This window comes from Leptinotarsa decemlineata, unplaced genomic scaffold, assembly GCF_025532065.1.
Source record: "Leptinotarsa decemlineata unplaced genomic scaffold, Ldec_3_MD MMD2_tig00000576_RagTag_RagTag, whole genome shotgun sequence".
Lineage (NCBI taxonomy): Eukaryota > Metazoa > Arthropoda > Insecta > Coleoptera > Chrysomelidae > Leptinotarsa > Leptinotarsa decemlineata.
Window position 1 is genome coordinate 7943041 of NW_027412551.1, and position 12388 is coordinate 7955428.

Below are 12388 nucleotides of genomic sequence, written 5' to 3' on the forward strand. Positions count from 1 at the left end.
TGACGACATTTTGCCGCGTCCACGTGCCTAGTCATGTCGTGACTCGTGACTTACTTTGTGATTTACTTTGTTTATTAGATAAATATTAAGTACCTATTGTGATATCAGGTAACAACTTAAATAAGTAATTTTCTGTTTAAAATCTGTTTTTCCGTTAACCAGCTGTCGCACCCCTACGAACGACAACCCTCAGAAGTCGAAACTTGTGCGAGCTAAGGATTAACGAGGTCTTACCTTTTAACGTGTGATTCCTAACACGTTTTTATGTTTATGTTTCTGAAAAACCATTAATAATATCCAATAGAAGAATCTATACCTACTCAAATAAACACCCCACCTATTTTGAGTATTTTTAAGGTGCAATTAATTTTTTTCAAATAAGGGGTTGTTATGTTGATTTGTTGATTATCAATAAGTAAAAATGTCGAAGACTGCACAACGTTGTGATTTAAAGTTAAAAAAATAAATATTGACAGATTGTAATAACGTTTTCTTAATTTTTTCCTCAAAACATAATCCTTGTGAAGAAGTTTCGGTTTCGGCTGAAACTGAAACCGTTGCCGAAATTCGGGTTCGGTCGTAAAAACCAGTTTCGGACAGACACTAGTGATTTCCTATATTTTATTTCAAATTTTTTGAAAAAAAGGTTTCATTTTGGGTTTTCAATGATATAGAAGAATTCACACACAGTTTATTGAAAAAACCTTTTCCTCGCCAGAACAACGTCTCCTAACGTGCGTTTCGCTAACTAAATTAGCATCATCGTGAAATATATATTTTTTTGTCTGTTTTTATGAGTCTACTTTAAACTTTAATATCTCACTGAATACGTATTCAATTCAATCGAAATAAGCGCTAATTGACTCTGTCAGCAAAACAAGTGTGTGCTAAGGATTCGATGAAGTCGACGAATTCCGTTTTTGCCTAGTCCTGATTGGCGAAGGTTCTGCCGATGAGAAAGTTATCGAAGTGCTTGAGAGGATGGTAGTGGGTTAGCGAGTGGTTTGAGGAGGCAGAAGAACGACGCTCAATCCGTTTTGATTTTCGTGCGGTAGTTTGTGGAACGTGCGGACGGGCGTTGTTGTGTACCAGAATCGGACCTCTCATGATGACCAGTGCCGGCTACTGCTGATGCAATTTTCGGTAAATTCAGTCGATTTCCTCAAAACACTCTGCTGTAATGGTTTGGTCCGGTTGCAGAAAGTTATTGTAAATCACACCAGCCGGTGACCACCATACAGTACCTAATCATGGTGTGTTTTCGCCTGGGTGGCTCATCGGTGTCAAACCACTTTCCTGAACGTTTTCTGTTATCGAAGAGGATCTATTTTGCAATACACGTGACGATCCGATCCAAATGAGGATCGTTTTGGTTGCGCAAAAGCAAATCGTGGGACACCCACTTCTCGCGCTTCTTGACCTTTCCAACACGTTGCAAACCATCAAAAACGGCATGGTATCTGACGCCCAGTTCTTCCGCCAACCCAGGCACCGTTTGTGATGGGTCAGTCTCCACCAGTGTCCTCGAATCGACTATCATTACCATATAGTATTGAGCTGAAAAGATTTAGAAATTAAAACTTGTAAAAATAATGAACAACATCAATGTATAGACTACAAAATTCTCTATCGATCAGTATATATCACGACACAGAGAATGAATAATTATACAGGCCAACGATGAAAAAACTTTTTTACTGAAAACACCTTATTATTCTGTTTTTTAGGGTGCTGAATCCAAATATGACACTTATTAAGCCGAATCACCTACCATTTTTTCACATTTGCATATTAATATATTGATTTTTTTGATTTATTACAGAATTTAACAGCTTCAATATACTACAAATTAAATTGTAAAATAATTTGTGCTGGATGTAGAAGAGTTGGCAGCACTGCTGAAACACGTTTACTGTCCAGAAAAAGGGGAATTTGTATTGTTCTGTTCACAGCTGATGTTTTGTTTACTGTCAACCTAACCTTACTTTCTGGTTTCCAGTACATGTGCTCATTAAAATGTCTAATCGCAGTTGTAAGAACTCTGCTAACAGTTTTTGTTATATTTGTGGTGAGTTTGTTATTAAAATACATCAAAGAAACATTACAGACTTTGTGAAAAAGGTTTATTTCTCATATTTTGGAATTAAACTTGGTGATCAGGATAAATCTTGGGCCCCGAATAAGGTATGTTATGTTTGTGTTGAAGATTTCAGAAAATGGTCAACAAAGGAAAAAAAGACGTTGAGTACGCTGTTTCTATGGTATGGAGGTAATCTAGAAACCACACTGATGATTTCTACTTTTGTAGTATTGATATTACTGGCCATAACTGGAAAAACAAGAAGGTAATAAGCTACTCTAACCTAATTTCCGACCAGTCGGGCACGATGTAGATTTGCCTGTCCCAGAACCTCCAGATGATTTGAATTCCGTTCAAACTGAAATGTTTTCTGATGTACTGTCAGATATAGATGAGCAAGATGATGAAGAGTTCCAATGTGCTACAGCAAATATAGAGCCTAAACTGTTTACTCAGATTGAGCTTAAGACTTAGTTAAGGATCTTTGGTTAACAAAAGAAAACACTGAATTGCTTGGTTCTAGACTAAAAGAAAAGAACTTGTTGGTAGTTGGAGAAGAGAGCAGCAGTTTTCGAAATTTTTTGAACAACAAGGTGATTTAGTGTACTGCTCAGGCATTCCAGGTCTTATCAAAGAGTTTGGTGTTGAATACAAAAAAGAAGACTGAAGGCTGTTCACTGATTCTTCCAAAACGAGTTTAAAAACTGTTTTATTACACAATAGTAACACTTATGCATCTATACTTGTTGGCCCTTCTGTACATATGAAAGAGACCTATGAGAACCTAGAAATAGTGTTGAATAAAATTGGCTATTCGGCTCATGGTTGGATGATATGTGGTGACTTGGAAGTAACAGGCATGCTTCTTGGCCAGCAAGGTGATTTTACCAAATTCACATGTTTTTTGTGTGAATGGGACAGTAGAGCAAGGGATCAACATTGGTGCAGAAAGAACTGGCCTGTAAGGGAGTCTTTAAAACCCGGCGAGAAGAACATTCTCCGCAAAAACCTTCTAGATTCTAGATACATTTTCTTACCGCCTCTACATATAAAGTTAGGCCTCATGAAACAGTTTGTAAACGAATTGCCTAAAGATGGACCTTGTTTCAAGTATCTCTGTCAGAAATTTCCAAACCTTTCAAAGGCTAAACTTAAAACTCATTTTTCGAATGTCCGACGTAAACTTTGAAACCACAATGACCATACATGAAAAAGAAGCATGGATATCATTCAAGCAAGTTGTTACAAAATTCTCAAGAAATGCAAAAGACCCAGAATATCGTACTATTGTAACTGACATGTTGAATAATTTTAAGAAACTGGGATGTTTGATGAGCCTGAAAGTCCACTCGAAAAGTCATCTTGATTACTTCCTGGAAAATTTGAGAGATGTTAGTGAGGAGCAGGGTGAGCGTTTTCACCAAGATATTAAATTGATGGAAAAATGTTACCAGGGCCGCTGGAACATCAACATGATGGGACACTACTGTTAGTCACTTTACCGTGACGCTCAACAAGCGACTCATCGTAGGAAAAGTTACACAAGAAACTTCAAAGAAAAAAGGGAAAGGAAGTATAAACCAATTCCATCTGACTAGTGAAACCTACACTGTATCATTATTTCAAGTAACCTACTGTAAATAAAACCATGATAGTTATTTAACATAGTGTTTCATTAATTTTTCCATATACCGTACAGATTTCAAATTATATAAGAAGTCAATTTCTCAAAAACTATGGGTGATACAAGAAAACTAAGACCAGATTTGGATTCAGCACACAAAAATCTATTTAAATCATTTACTAAAGTAAACAAAGTTTCCAAAAACATTTTTTTGTTGGCTTGTGATATTGAGATATGGAGCTATAAAAACACATAACATTGAAACGGATAAAACTTTCAAAACCACCTAAAAGCATGTTCATTCTGATGAGGGAAAAGTTTTTTTCACTAGATTCATTTTACGCCGGAGCGGAGGTTCCAAATTCTCTTTATTGAATTCATATACAAGTTGGGTTGAAACATTGATTGATAATTGAAATTGGTAGAAAGAAAAACTCAATTATTTGAATTATTGCAGGAGTGGAGTTGGTTAGTCCGAAAAGGAGAGTTTTGACAGGCATAATTTCAAGTTCTTGCTTCGCTGCCGGGGAAGTATTCACGGCCGCATCAGCTTGGCTAGTGAAATCCTGGAAGTAAGTAAAATCAATCATTAAGAAAGGAAAATCAACAAATGACTATAAGAGTTCAATTTCAGTGTAATTATTGCAGTTCTGATACTGATCTCTTGTGGAATCATTTGCGGCGCAGCATATTTTGGTGAATTCAAAACTACCAGAACATAGAAACAAAAATGGAAATTTCTGGGAGATTTCTACCTCAGTATTATGAATTTCATGTCATCAAATCTTGGCCATTATCATGTTCTTGATTTTCATTCAACATTATTTAATGAACACAATTAGATCTAAAATTCAACATTCCACATAATCATTTCAGTACACCTGAAACAGAGGATTGAAATTATTTCTAAAAACTCCACACGCGTGATCCTGTCCATCAATATACGAGTAATTCAGGACATATTCAAAAAACACCTCATTGTAAGATTTTCACTAAACAATTTTACAAAAACGCAACACGTGTTTCGCTGTACAATAGCTTTTCTAGGCGTTAGTAGAAAACATGAACAAAGCGTACACATTCAATTATGAAAGATGAAAAAACTTCACTAAATAGAAAGAAAAAAAGTCATTATATTGTCACGACTAGAGTAGGCCAACAAAACACTCTATAAAAAAAATGGTCTTGAAGAGTCTGAGAAAATATCTTCTGGTGAGATTGAAGTGGGTTTATTTGAAGCCAATACAGTCATAGGTATTGTCGAAGTAAACGATATGGTGCACTCAAAGTTGGCGGCACTCTCAAAGGCCAAAAAAACCAATACATAGAAATGAACCCGCTTCCAACTAGTCCATGTGGACTGTAGGATTGGCGGTTCGTATTGGATAATTTTTATTAACCGTCACCGTAACATGAATTCAAATTCATGTTACGGTGACGGTGACGAATAGAAATCAGGGATTGCGGGGATAGTTATCGTCATCGTGTTCAGTTCAGGAACTGATTGCGATTTGATATTGGTGCAGTTATAATTACTTAAAATTTCTGTTATCTGTTTAAAATGTGGCGTCCTAGGACAAGTACTACCAGTAATAACAAGTGTGATAACATCGCAGACTTTTTCCAGTGTAGTGATTACACATTTACTATGGTGAACAATGCGAAAAAGAGATACCAGTGAAGAAGATTCTGATGCATTTGAATATTGAAACACAGATAGTAGGTATGTTTCAACGTATATAATAATCTACATCTGAAGGTTGGTTTTTAGGAAAACAAATTATTACGAGCAACATCAGATTTGACCGAAATTCCTTTCTCAACCGTACGTATAATAGTCAAAAACAAACCTTATGAACACAAAACGCGATGTGATACTGGATTACTAAAACCTTTAGATGTTCACCTAATGAAATCATTGAAAAAACAATATATGACTGTTACAAAAGCAATAAGATTCCTACAACTGAAATCATAAGGAAGAAGTTGAATACTTCCAGCCATAACGTGCCATAACGTGAGTTGCTGTGACAAAACTGTTCAGAATTGGATAAAGAAACTAGGATTTAGATTTAAAATAATAAACAAACGTCAAGCAGTTATGTAAAGTAGATAAATAATGGAATTGCGTAACAAATACTTAGAACAGATAACTAATAATAGACAAGAACAACGGCAAATTTTCCATTTGGACGAAACTTGATATGACACTCACGTCACAGTTACGAAAGGGTAGATTGATGGTTTGAGAATGTGTACGCCTAAAATGGATCGCGACTAATCATTGTGCATAACGGAGGAAGTAGAGGATGGGTTCCGAATTCTTTGAAATTATGTGGAAAAAAAACTCGAGCACTGCAATGTTGACTATCATAAGAACATGGAATTTGGATGCAAATAGTGTGATAGTTCTTGACAACGCTTCATATCATTCGCGATAGCTCATCAAAGTACCGAATAAAAATTCTAGGAAAGATTGAATACAAAGTTTTCTGATGGATAACAATTTGTATTTTGAAGATTGCTATACCAAAAACCAACTATTTGAAATTTTACAGATAAAAACATTTGAAAAAGTGTATGCCCTTGTGAGTATTGCTAAAAAGTATGGACAACCCATACTGAGACTTCCCCCCATTTTTTTGTTTTCAATCCTATCGAGTTGATTTGGGGAAAATTGAAACAAAACATCAGGCGTAAAAATAATTTTCCAAAATTTGATAAGGTAATAGAACTAGTTGAAGAAGAAGTATCTAATAATACCAAAAAAGACTGGCAGAAAAGGATCAAGTTGAAAAATACTATAAGGAGATTGGACACTTCTATATTGATGGTGGATGTAAATTCATTATTGATTTAAATGACGACACTGATTGTGAAACAGAATATGGAAGAGGAATTATCAGAAGCTTTCGAAGAAAGTTAGTGAAGTGTTTTTGAATATGTAATTATTGTGATTCTTATACAGGGCTATTCAAATTCGTTTCTGTACATGGGGATCTCGTAAACGATAAGAGCTAGAGTTTCAGTTAAATTGTGGCAAAGTTGCGTATTTTAGATTCAATGATTTGAAAAAATCGAATATAGCTCTTTTTGCTCTGGAGATATACAGGAAAAACCAAAAAAACCCAAATTATTTTTTTACCTATATCTTCTTTATTCGCAGACATATTGAAAATATGTTCATATTTTGCTATTGACACTTGATGTAGGCTATCAGAATATGTCCATGAATCTTTTATACAGGGTGTCATCTGACTTGGGCCACCCTCATCTTTGAAGTTTTAAATACGGACCTGTATTGTTTGTTGTAGTTTTTGTTTCTTCGACGTTCACTTCATACTGAGAAATTGAATTCAATTTATTATTTCGGGGTGTTTCGGTAATATTTGATTATAATTGGGTGAATTATTCCCTTTTAAATTACGGCCCTGGAAATTGGTTGACTTAGTTGAATAAAAAGGTTTTCTTATTCGAAGTTCATTGTAGAAAACGCTCAGAGCAATGGTAGTATGAAAAAACATGAATAAGTACCTAAATATGAAAAAAAATCTCTGAAAACTCTATGGTACACAGGGAAACGTGAAAGTTGCTATTGTGTTTTTATTCAACTCAGTCAACCAATTTCCAGGGCCGTAATTTGAAAGGGAATAATTCACCCAATTATAATCAAATATTACCGAAACATCCCGAAATATAAAATCCAATTTCTCAATATGAAGTGGCCGTCTACGATCCAAAAACTACATTAAAAAATACAGGTTCGTATTTAAAAATTCAGAGATGGGGGTGACCCAAGTCAGATAACACCCTTTATGAAAGATTCATTGAAATATTCTGATAGCCCACATCAGGTGCCAATAGCAAAATGTTGACAGATTTTTAATATGTCTACGAATAAAGAAGATATAGGTAAAAAAATAATTTGGGATTTTTTGGTTTTTCCTGTATATCTCCAGACCCAAAAGAGCTATATTCGATTTTTTCACATCATTGAATAGGTCTCTGAAATACGCAACTTCGCCACAATTCAACCGACACTCTATCTCTTATCGTTTACGAGATCCCCATGTACAGAAACGAATTTGAATAGCCCTGTATAATCAAAAATCATTATTGAATAACGAAATTAGTTAGCTCCCTTACTATATTATTAAAGGAGAGCTGTTGGAAGGTAGGTTGCACTATATCGTTTACTTGAACTATACCTGAAGAAATTATCTAGCTGAAATTTTTTGAACTCACAACTGCGAGATTAATTTCAATAGAGTAATTTCAGTTGTAATCAGAAAAATATATCAATACACTCATTAAATTCGATTTTCATACCATTTTAAATATTTCATGATAACGTCGTGTAGTTAGAAATTTATATTTAGAAATAATTATTCAATCAAAGAACGGTAAACAACCATTAGGTATTTCCTACATTGTTTATTTATGATTATGTTATTTGTTGTTAATTATCAAAGAATGTTATGATTCAACAGGTGAACATCTTCAACAATCAGTAGTAATATTTTTCGTATTATATAACTGACAGTTTTGGCCTCCAACCGAAAAAGATGAAATAACCAGTGATACATCAAAGGAGCTTCAAGCATAATATTGACACTATTAAAAATTTTGCCAAACTTTCCGACCAATAATCTTTAATTTTGCTTTCAACCATTACTCCATTCCATTCTTCGAATAAGCAGCAATGAAAAGTAACTAGAACAAGACAAAACTGGTAATTTCTGACACGAAATCATAGCAAGTAAACGAAGCTATAGTTGATGATGTCCTTTAACGAACAATTCTCAATGGATTTTCACAGTTATTTTCACTGATGATGAAATATTGATTTCAAAACTTTTTTGCAGGCTTTCAAACGTCTATAACGCATTGTATTAGTTCTGGCACTAATAATAATGGCCGGTCTGTATTCATAATGTCCGACTCAATTGGGCAAAGTGATTGAAACAGCATGAATAATCACTTTTTCCGGCCACTATGAATAATGCCCACCCTGTCTTGGGCAAAGTAATAAAATAGGTGAACTGTAGTGTTTTTGTTTATTAAATGAAAAAAAAACTTACAAAATTTTCACGAAAATTCAACAAAAAATAAAATATTGAACATAGTAGTTAAAAAATAAATAGTTAAAAATGTAATGACATCAGTAGTTACCTACTTTTATTTTGATAAAAATATTACTCAAGAACAATAGTTTAAAAATTAGAAAACTGAGAAAAATCAACAGAAATATCTAATAATTTAAAACTGTGCAAGAAAGTTATTAAGTTTAGAATTATTTATTCTTGCTAGATGAGCTTTTGTGACATTTGGAATTGCAAAGAATTTTTGATTTCTTGCATTTCCAATGTTTTGAATTGCAGTCACCACTACAGTTACTTCGAGCACATTCTCGAAGAGTAATATCAACTTTTGGAACATCGAAATCGTAAACTCATTTCGTAAACTCATTTCTGGAGTACAGTTGGTTTAAAATACCGTGTTTAGTTCCAAGTTTGTAAAGTTTTTTTTTTTCGACAGATATAATAATAGCAATTATATTACGAATATCCGTATTGGCTCGATCTAAATCTGGTATCCTTACTCGAACTCTTTGGCCTATTTCTGCAATAGGAAATTTTGCATTTGAACGCATCAACATTTTTTCGGCTTGCTTATCAAGTGATTCTTTACCTGCGTTACGAGCCTTCCGAATTTCTATTGAGTTTGCGTTAAGTAAAGATGCAGCCTTTTCATTATCAGAATTTTCCTTTTCATTGCTCATATTGGCAGAAGGCTGTTGATCGGATGCTCGCGGGTTTTCATTCATTAGATATGTCCACACTCACAGTGGGTTGCTGATTTTCTGGTAGACTATCGGGAGAATGTTGTTCCAGTTCAGTAGGCTGTTGATCGTCTGGTCGAGGGTTTCCATTTATTATGTCATTAGAGGGGCAATTTATCACATTGCCCGGCTACAAGTAGAGAATTATTCATAATGCCCGGTCCAAGTAATAAATTCATGCTATCTCAAACGCTGACTTATTACATGGACCACGGGCCGTCGGGCATTATTGATAATGGCCGGTCGAAGTGATAAATTATTGACTTTGCCCATCGCTCTTGGACATTATTAATAATGGCCGGTCCTTATTCATAATGCCCAGTTGATCACGTTGCCCGTAACAGATATATCATTAACTTGGGGAATGAACTGTTCACTGATAATACATTTTTATTCCAGACCACTCATCTTCATTCTTTATAGTCCGGCCTTTCTGCTCATCTCTTACATTTGGTTAGTTCCCGAGTCAGTCAGGTGGCACCTAAGTAAGGGCAGGCTAGAAGAAGCCAAAGCCACCTTGAGAAAAGCAGCAGAATTCAACGGCAAAGAACTTTCCGAAAATATTCTAGAAAAACTCGGCTCGCCGGAGAGCGTGGAAGGAAATAGAAATGAAGGTGAATTCATGAAAGCTCTCAAATCCACAACTTTATTTCTAAGGTTGGTCAACTGCTGTTTCTGCTGGATAACCTGTACTTTCCTTTTTTACGGACTCACACTGAATTCGGTTAGTTTGGCTGCTGGAAACAGCTACCTGGATTTCATATTGACAGCACTCATCGAGATCCCAGCATATATTTGCTGTACTTTCATGCTAGATCTAATGGGAAGAAGGAAAGCAGTAAGCGGTTCATATTTGGTGACAGGTTTAGCGTGCTCTGCATTCGTATTCGTGCCACCAGGTAGGTTTCATTTTTTGAAAGATTCATTTAGTCTCATGTTTGTATAATCTTGCTTTATTATTCGTCAAAACCTAGTGAGTACAATATCAAAACAAACTTCTCCTAGAGTACCTGACTACTCTAAATATTTCTTGCTTGAAAATTGCAGTTTTTCAGGAAATAAGATTTCACTTTATTGCCAACCAAAGTTAACAGCAAACAGAAGCATATGATACAGCAACAAATCATTCACAGTAGGTGGCAAAGATTTTGATAATGTGGAAAGCATTCAAAGTTGAAGAGCAAAAGCTGAAGATTACTCTTTAGCAACACTTCGACCTTATAGTGTACTTGTGATGCACTGTTTGGAACCTTTGGTGTAATAATGTATATGACTGGAGTTTTTTCTCAACACCCAAGAGTCATTTCAACACCTCAATGGATTACACAAAGCGCTTATAAAATTTGGTTTCTGAATATATCTTACTTTGAGTCTAGGCATGCTAGTGACCACCAAACATCACTTTTCTGATGGGATACACATGCTAGTGGCTGCTAAATTGTCACTGAAGAGGCAGGCGGAAAATTGTAAGTAACCTTCTCGCTTATTTCAAGAGCCTGTATTTGTCAAGAACCACTGCTTAAGATTGGTTCTCTACGCACTTAACTGACTATTTGAACGGAGCAGAAAAGGTCGAAGAGAGGACTTGCTCATCGACATGTATGAAAGTAATAACCTCCACTGGTTGTGTGGAATTGGCCGACAGATCTTTGAATCAAGAGACAAATGAGTAGTTCTTGCAAGGGGACTTGGTGGTGGAAGAATGAAAAAATCTCCAGTCACTACCCACGAGAATATCTGTAGACTTTCCATTTACTTATATTGTAACTATAATATATATTTTTAGTAATGATATAGAGTAAAGTATTCAATATTTGATAAATATGTGGTACTCATGGTGACTGTGTTTACTGATCGACGCCATCTTTACTCAAAATACCATCCTGCATGAATTCAGTGTGACCCGCACCTGCTACATATGCAACCAACCTAACGATTAGTGAATATTCTGCTCAAACGGTCGCTGACGCCGAATTTATATTTGAAACGCATTTATGACTTGTAAAATAAGTGTGCATAATTATGACCAAAGGGTCTGAACACTGACATTACAAATTATTATTACAGAAATATCCATTAATTTTGATGTAATTTTTTAAAGGTTGATCAACTGAATGGAAAAATCATTATTGTAGTTTCGAAAATTTTACGTCAAGACTTTGAACCCGAAATTCAAATAAAATGGCATCAACACATCGGAATAAATGAATTTTCCCAAAGTCTTTTGTATCTTTTTTATTATTAGTTAAGCATACAAAACAAAAAACATTTATAGTTTATAATTATTTCGGTTGAGTTTGAGAACAACATACGTACCTAATAATGCGATTATGCAATATTTATCATTTTTACTGAAATCTGAAAAACCCAGTGAAAACTTCACTATATATTCAACTAATCAACTTTTTCAGATTCACACGTCGGTAGTCTGACAGTTTATCTAATTGGTAAATTTGGAGCAACAGCGGCGTTTACTAACCTCTACGTTATAACAAGCGAAATGTTTCCCACAAATCTAAGACACTCATTTATGGGTTTATGTTCAACATTTGGTCGAATAGGAAGCATGCTCGCACCTCAAATGCCTATTTTAGTAAGTAATTTGCGTTTCATTGACAAGTTTTCATTACCAAAGTAAAAAAAATGTATAAATATAACAAATATCTCTTTTCTCATAGAAGAAAGTAGGTAGTTTTGATTTCAAAACGCTAAAATATTTTTCAGCCCTTGTACTGATTTATGGTAGCGTTGATTATAAGATCCTTCTTTTGTATCTACAAACATATATATATATATATATATATATATATATATATATATATATATATATATATATTTCAAT

The 12388-nt window shown here is 34.7% G+C and overlaps 1 protein-coding gene across 2 annotated transcripts in view; it reads left to right on the forward strand.

Annotated features, from left to right (window-relative positions):
- The window catches only part of LOC111506348 (solute carrier family 22 member 3), a 48240-nt gene that overhangs the window by 33243 nt on the left and 2609 nt on the right, over positions 1 to 12388 (forward strand). The window contains exons 5-7 of one of the 2 annotated variants that reach the window (XM_074174329.1): positions 4162 to 4276; positions 9946 to 10445; positions 11958 to 12139. In XM_074174329.1, the coding sequence (XP_074030430.1) occupies positions 4162 to 4276; positions 9946 to 10445; positions 11958 to 12139 (797 nt within the window). The remainder of the gene's footprint in view (positions 1 to 4161; positions 4277 to 9945; positions 10446 to 11957; positions 12140 to 12388) is intronic. The other variant, XM_074174330.1, reaches the window with a different exon arrangement.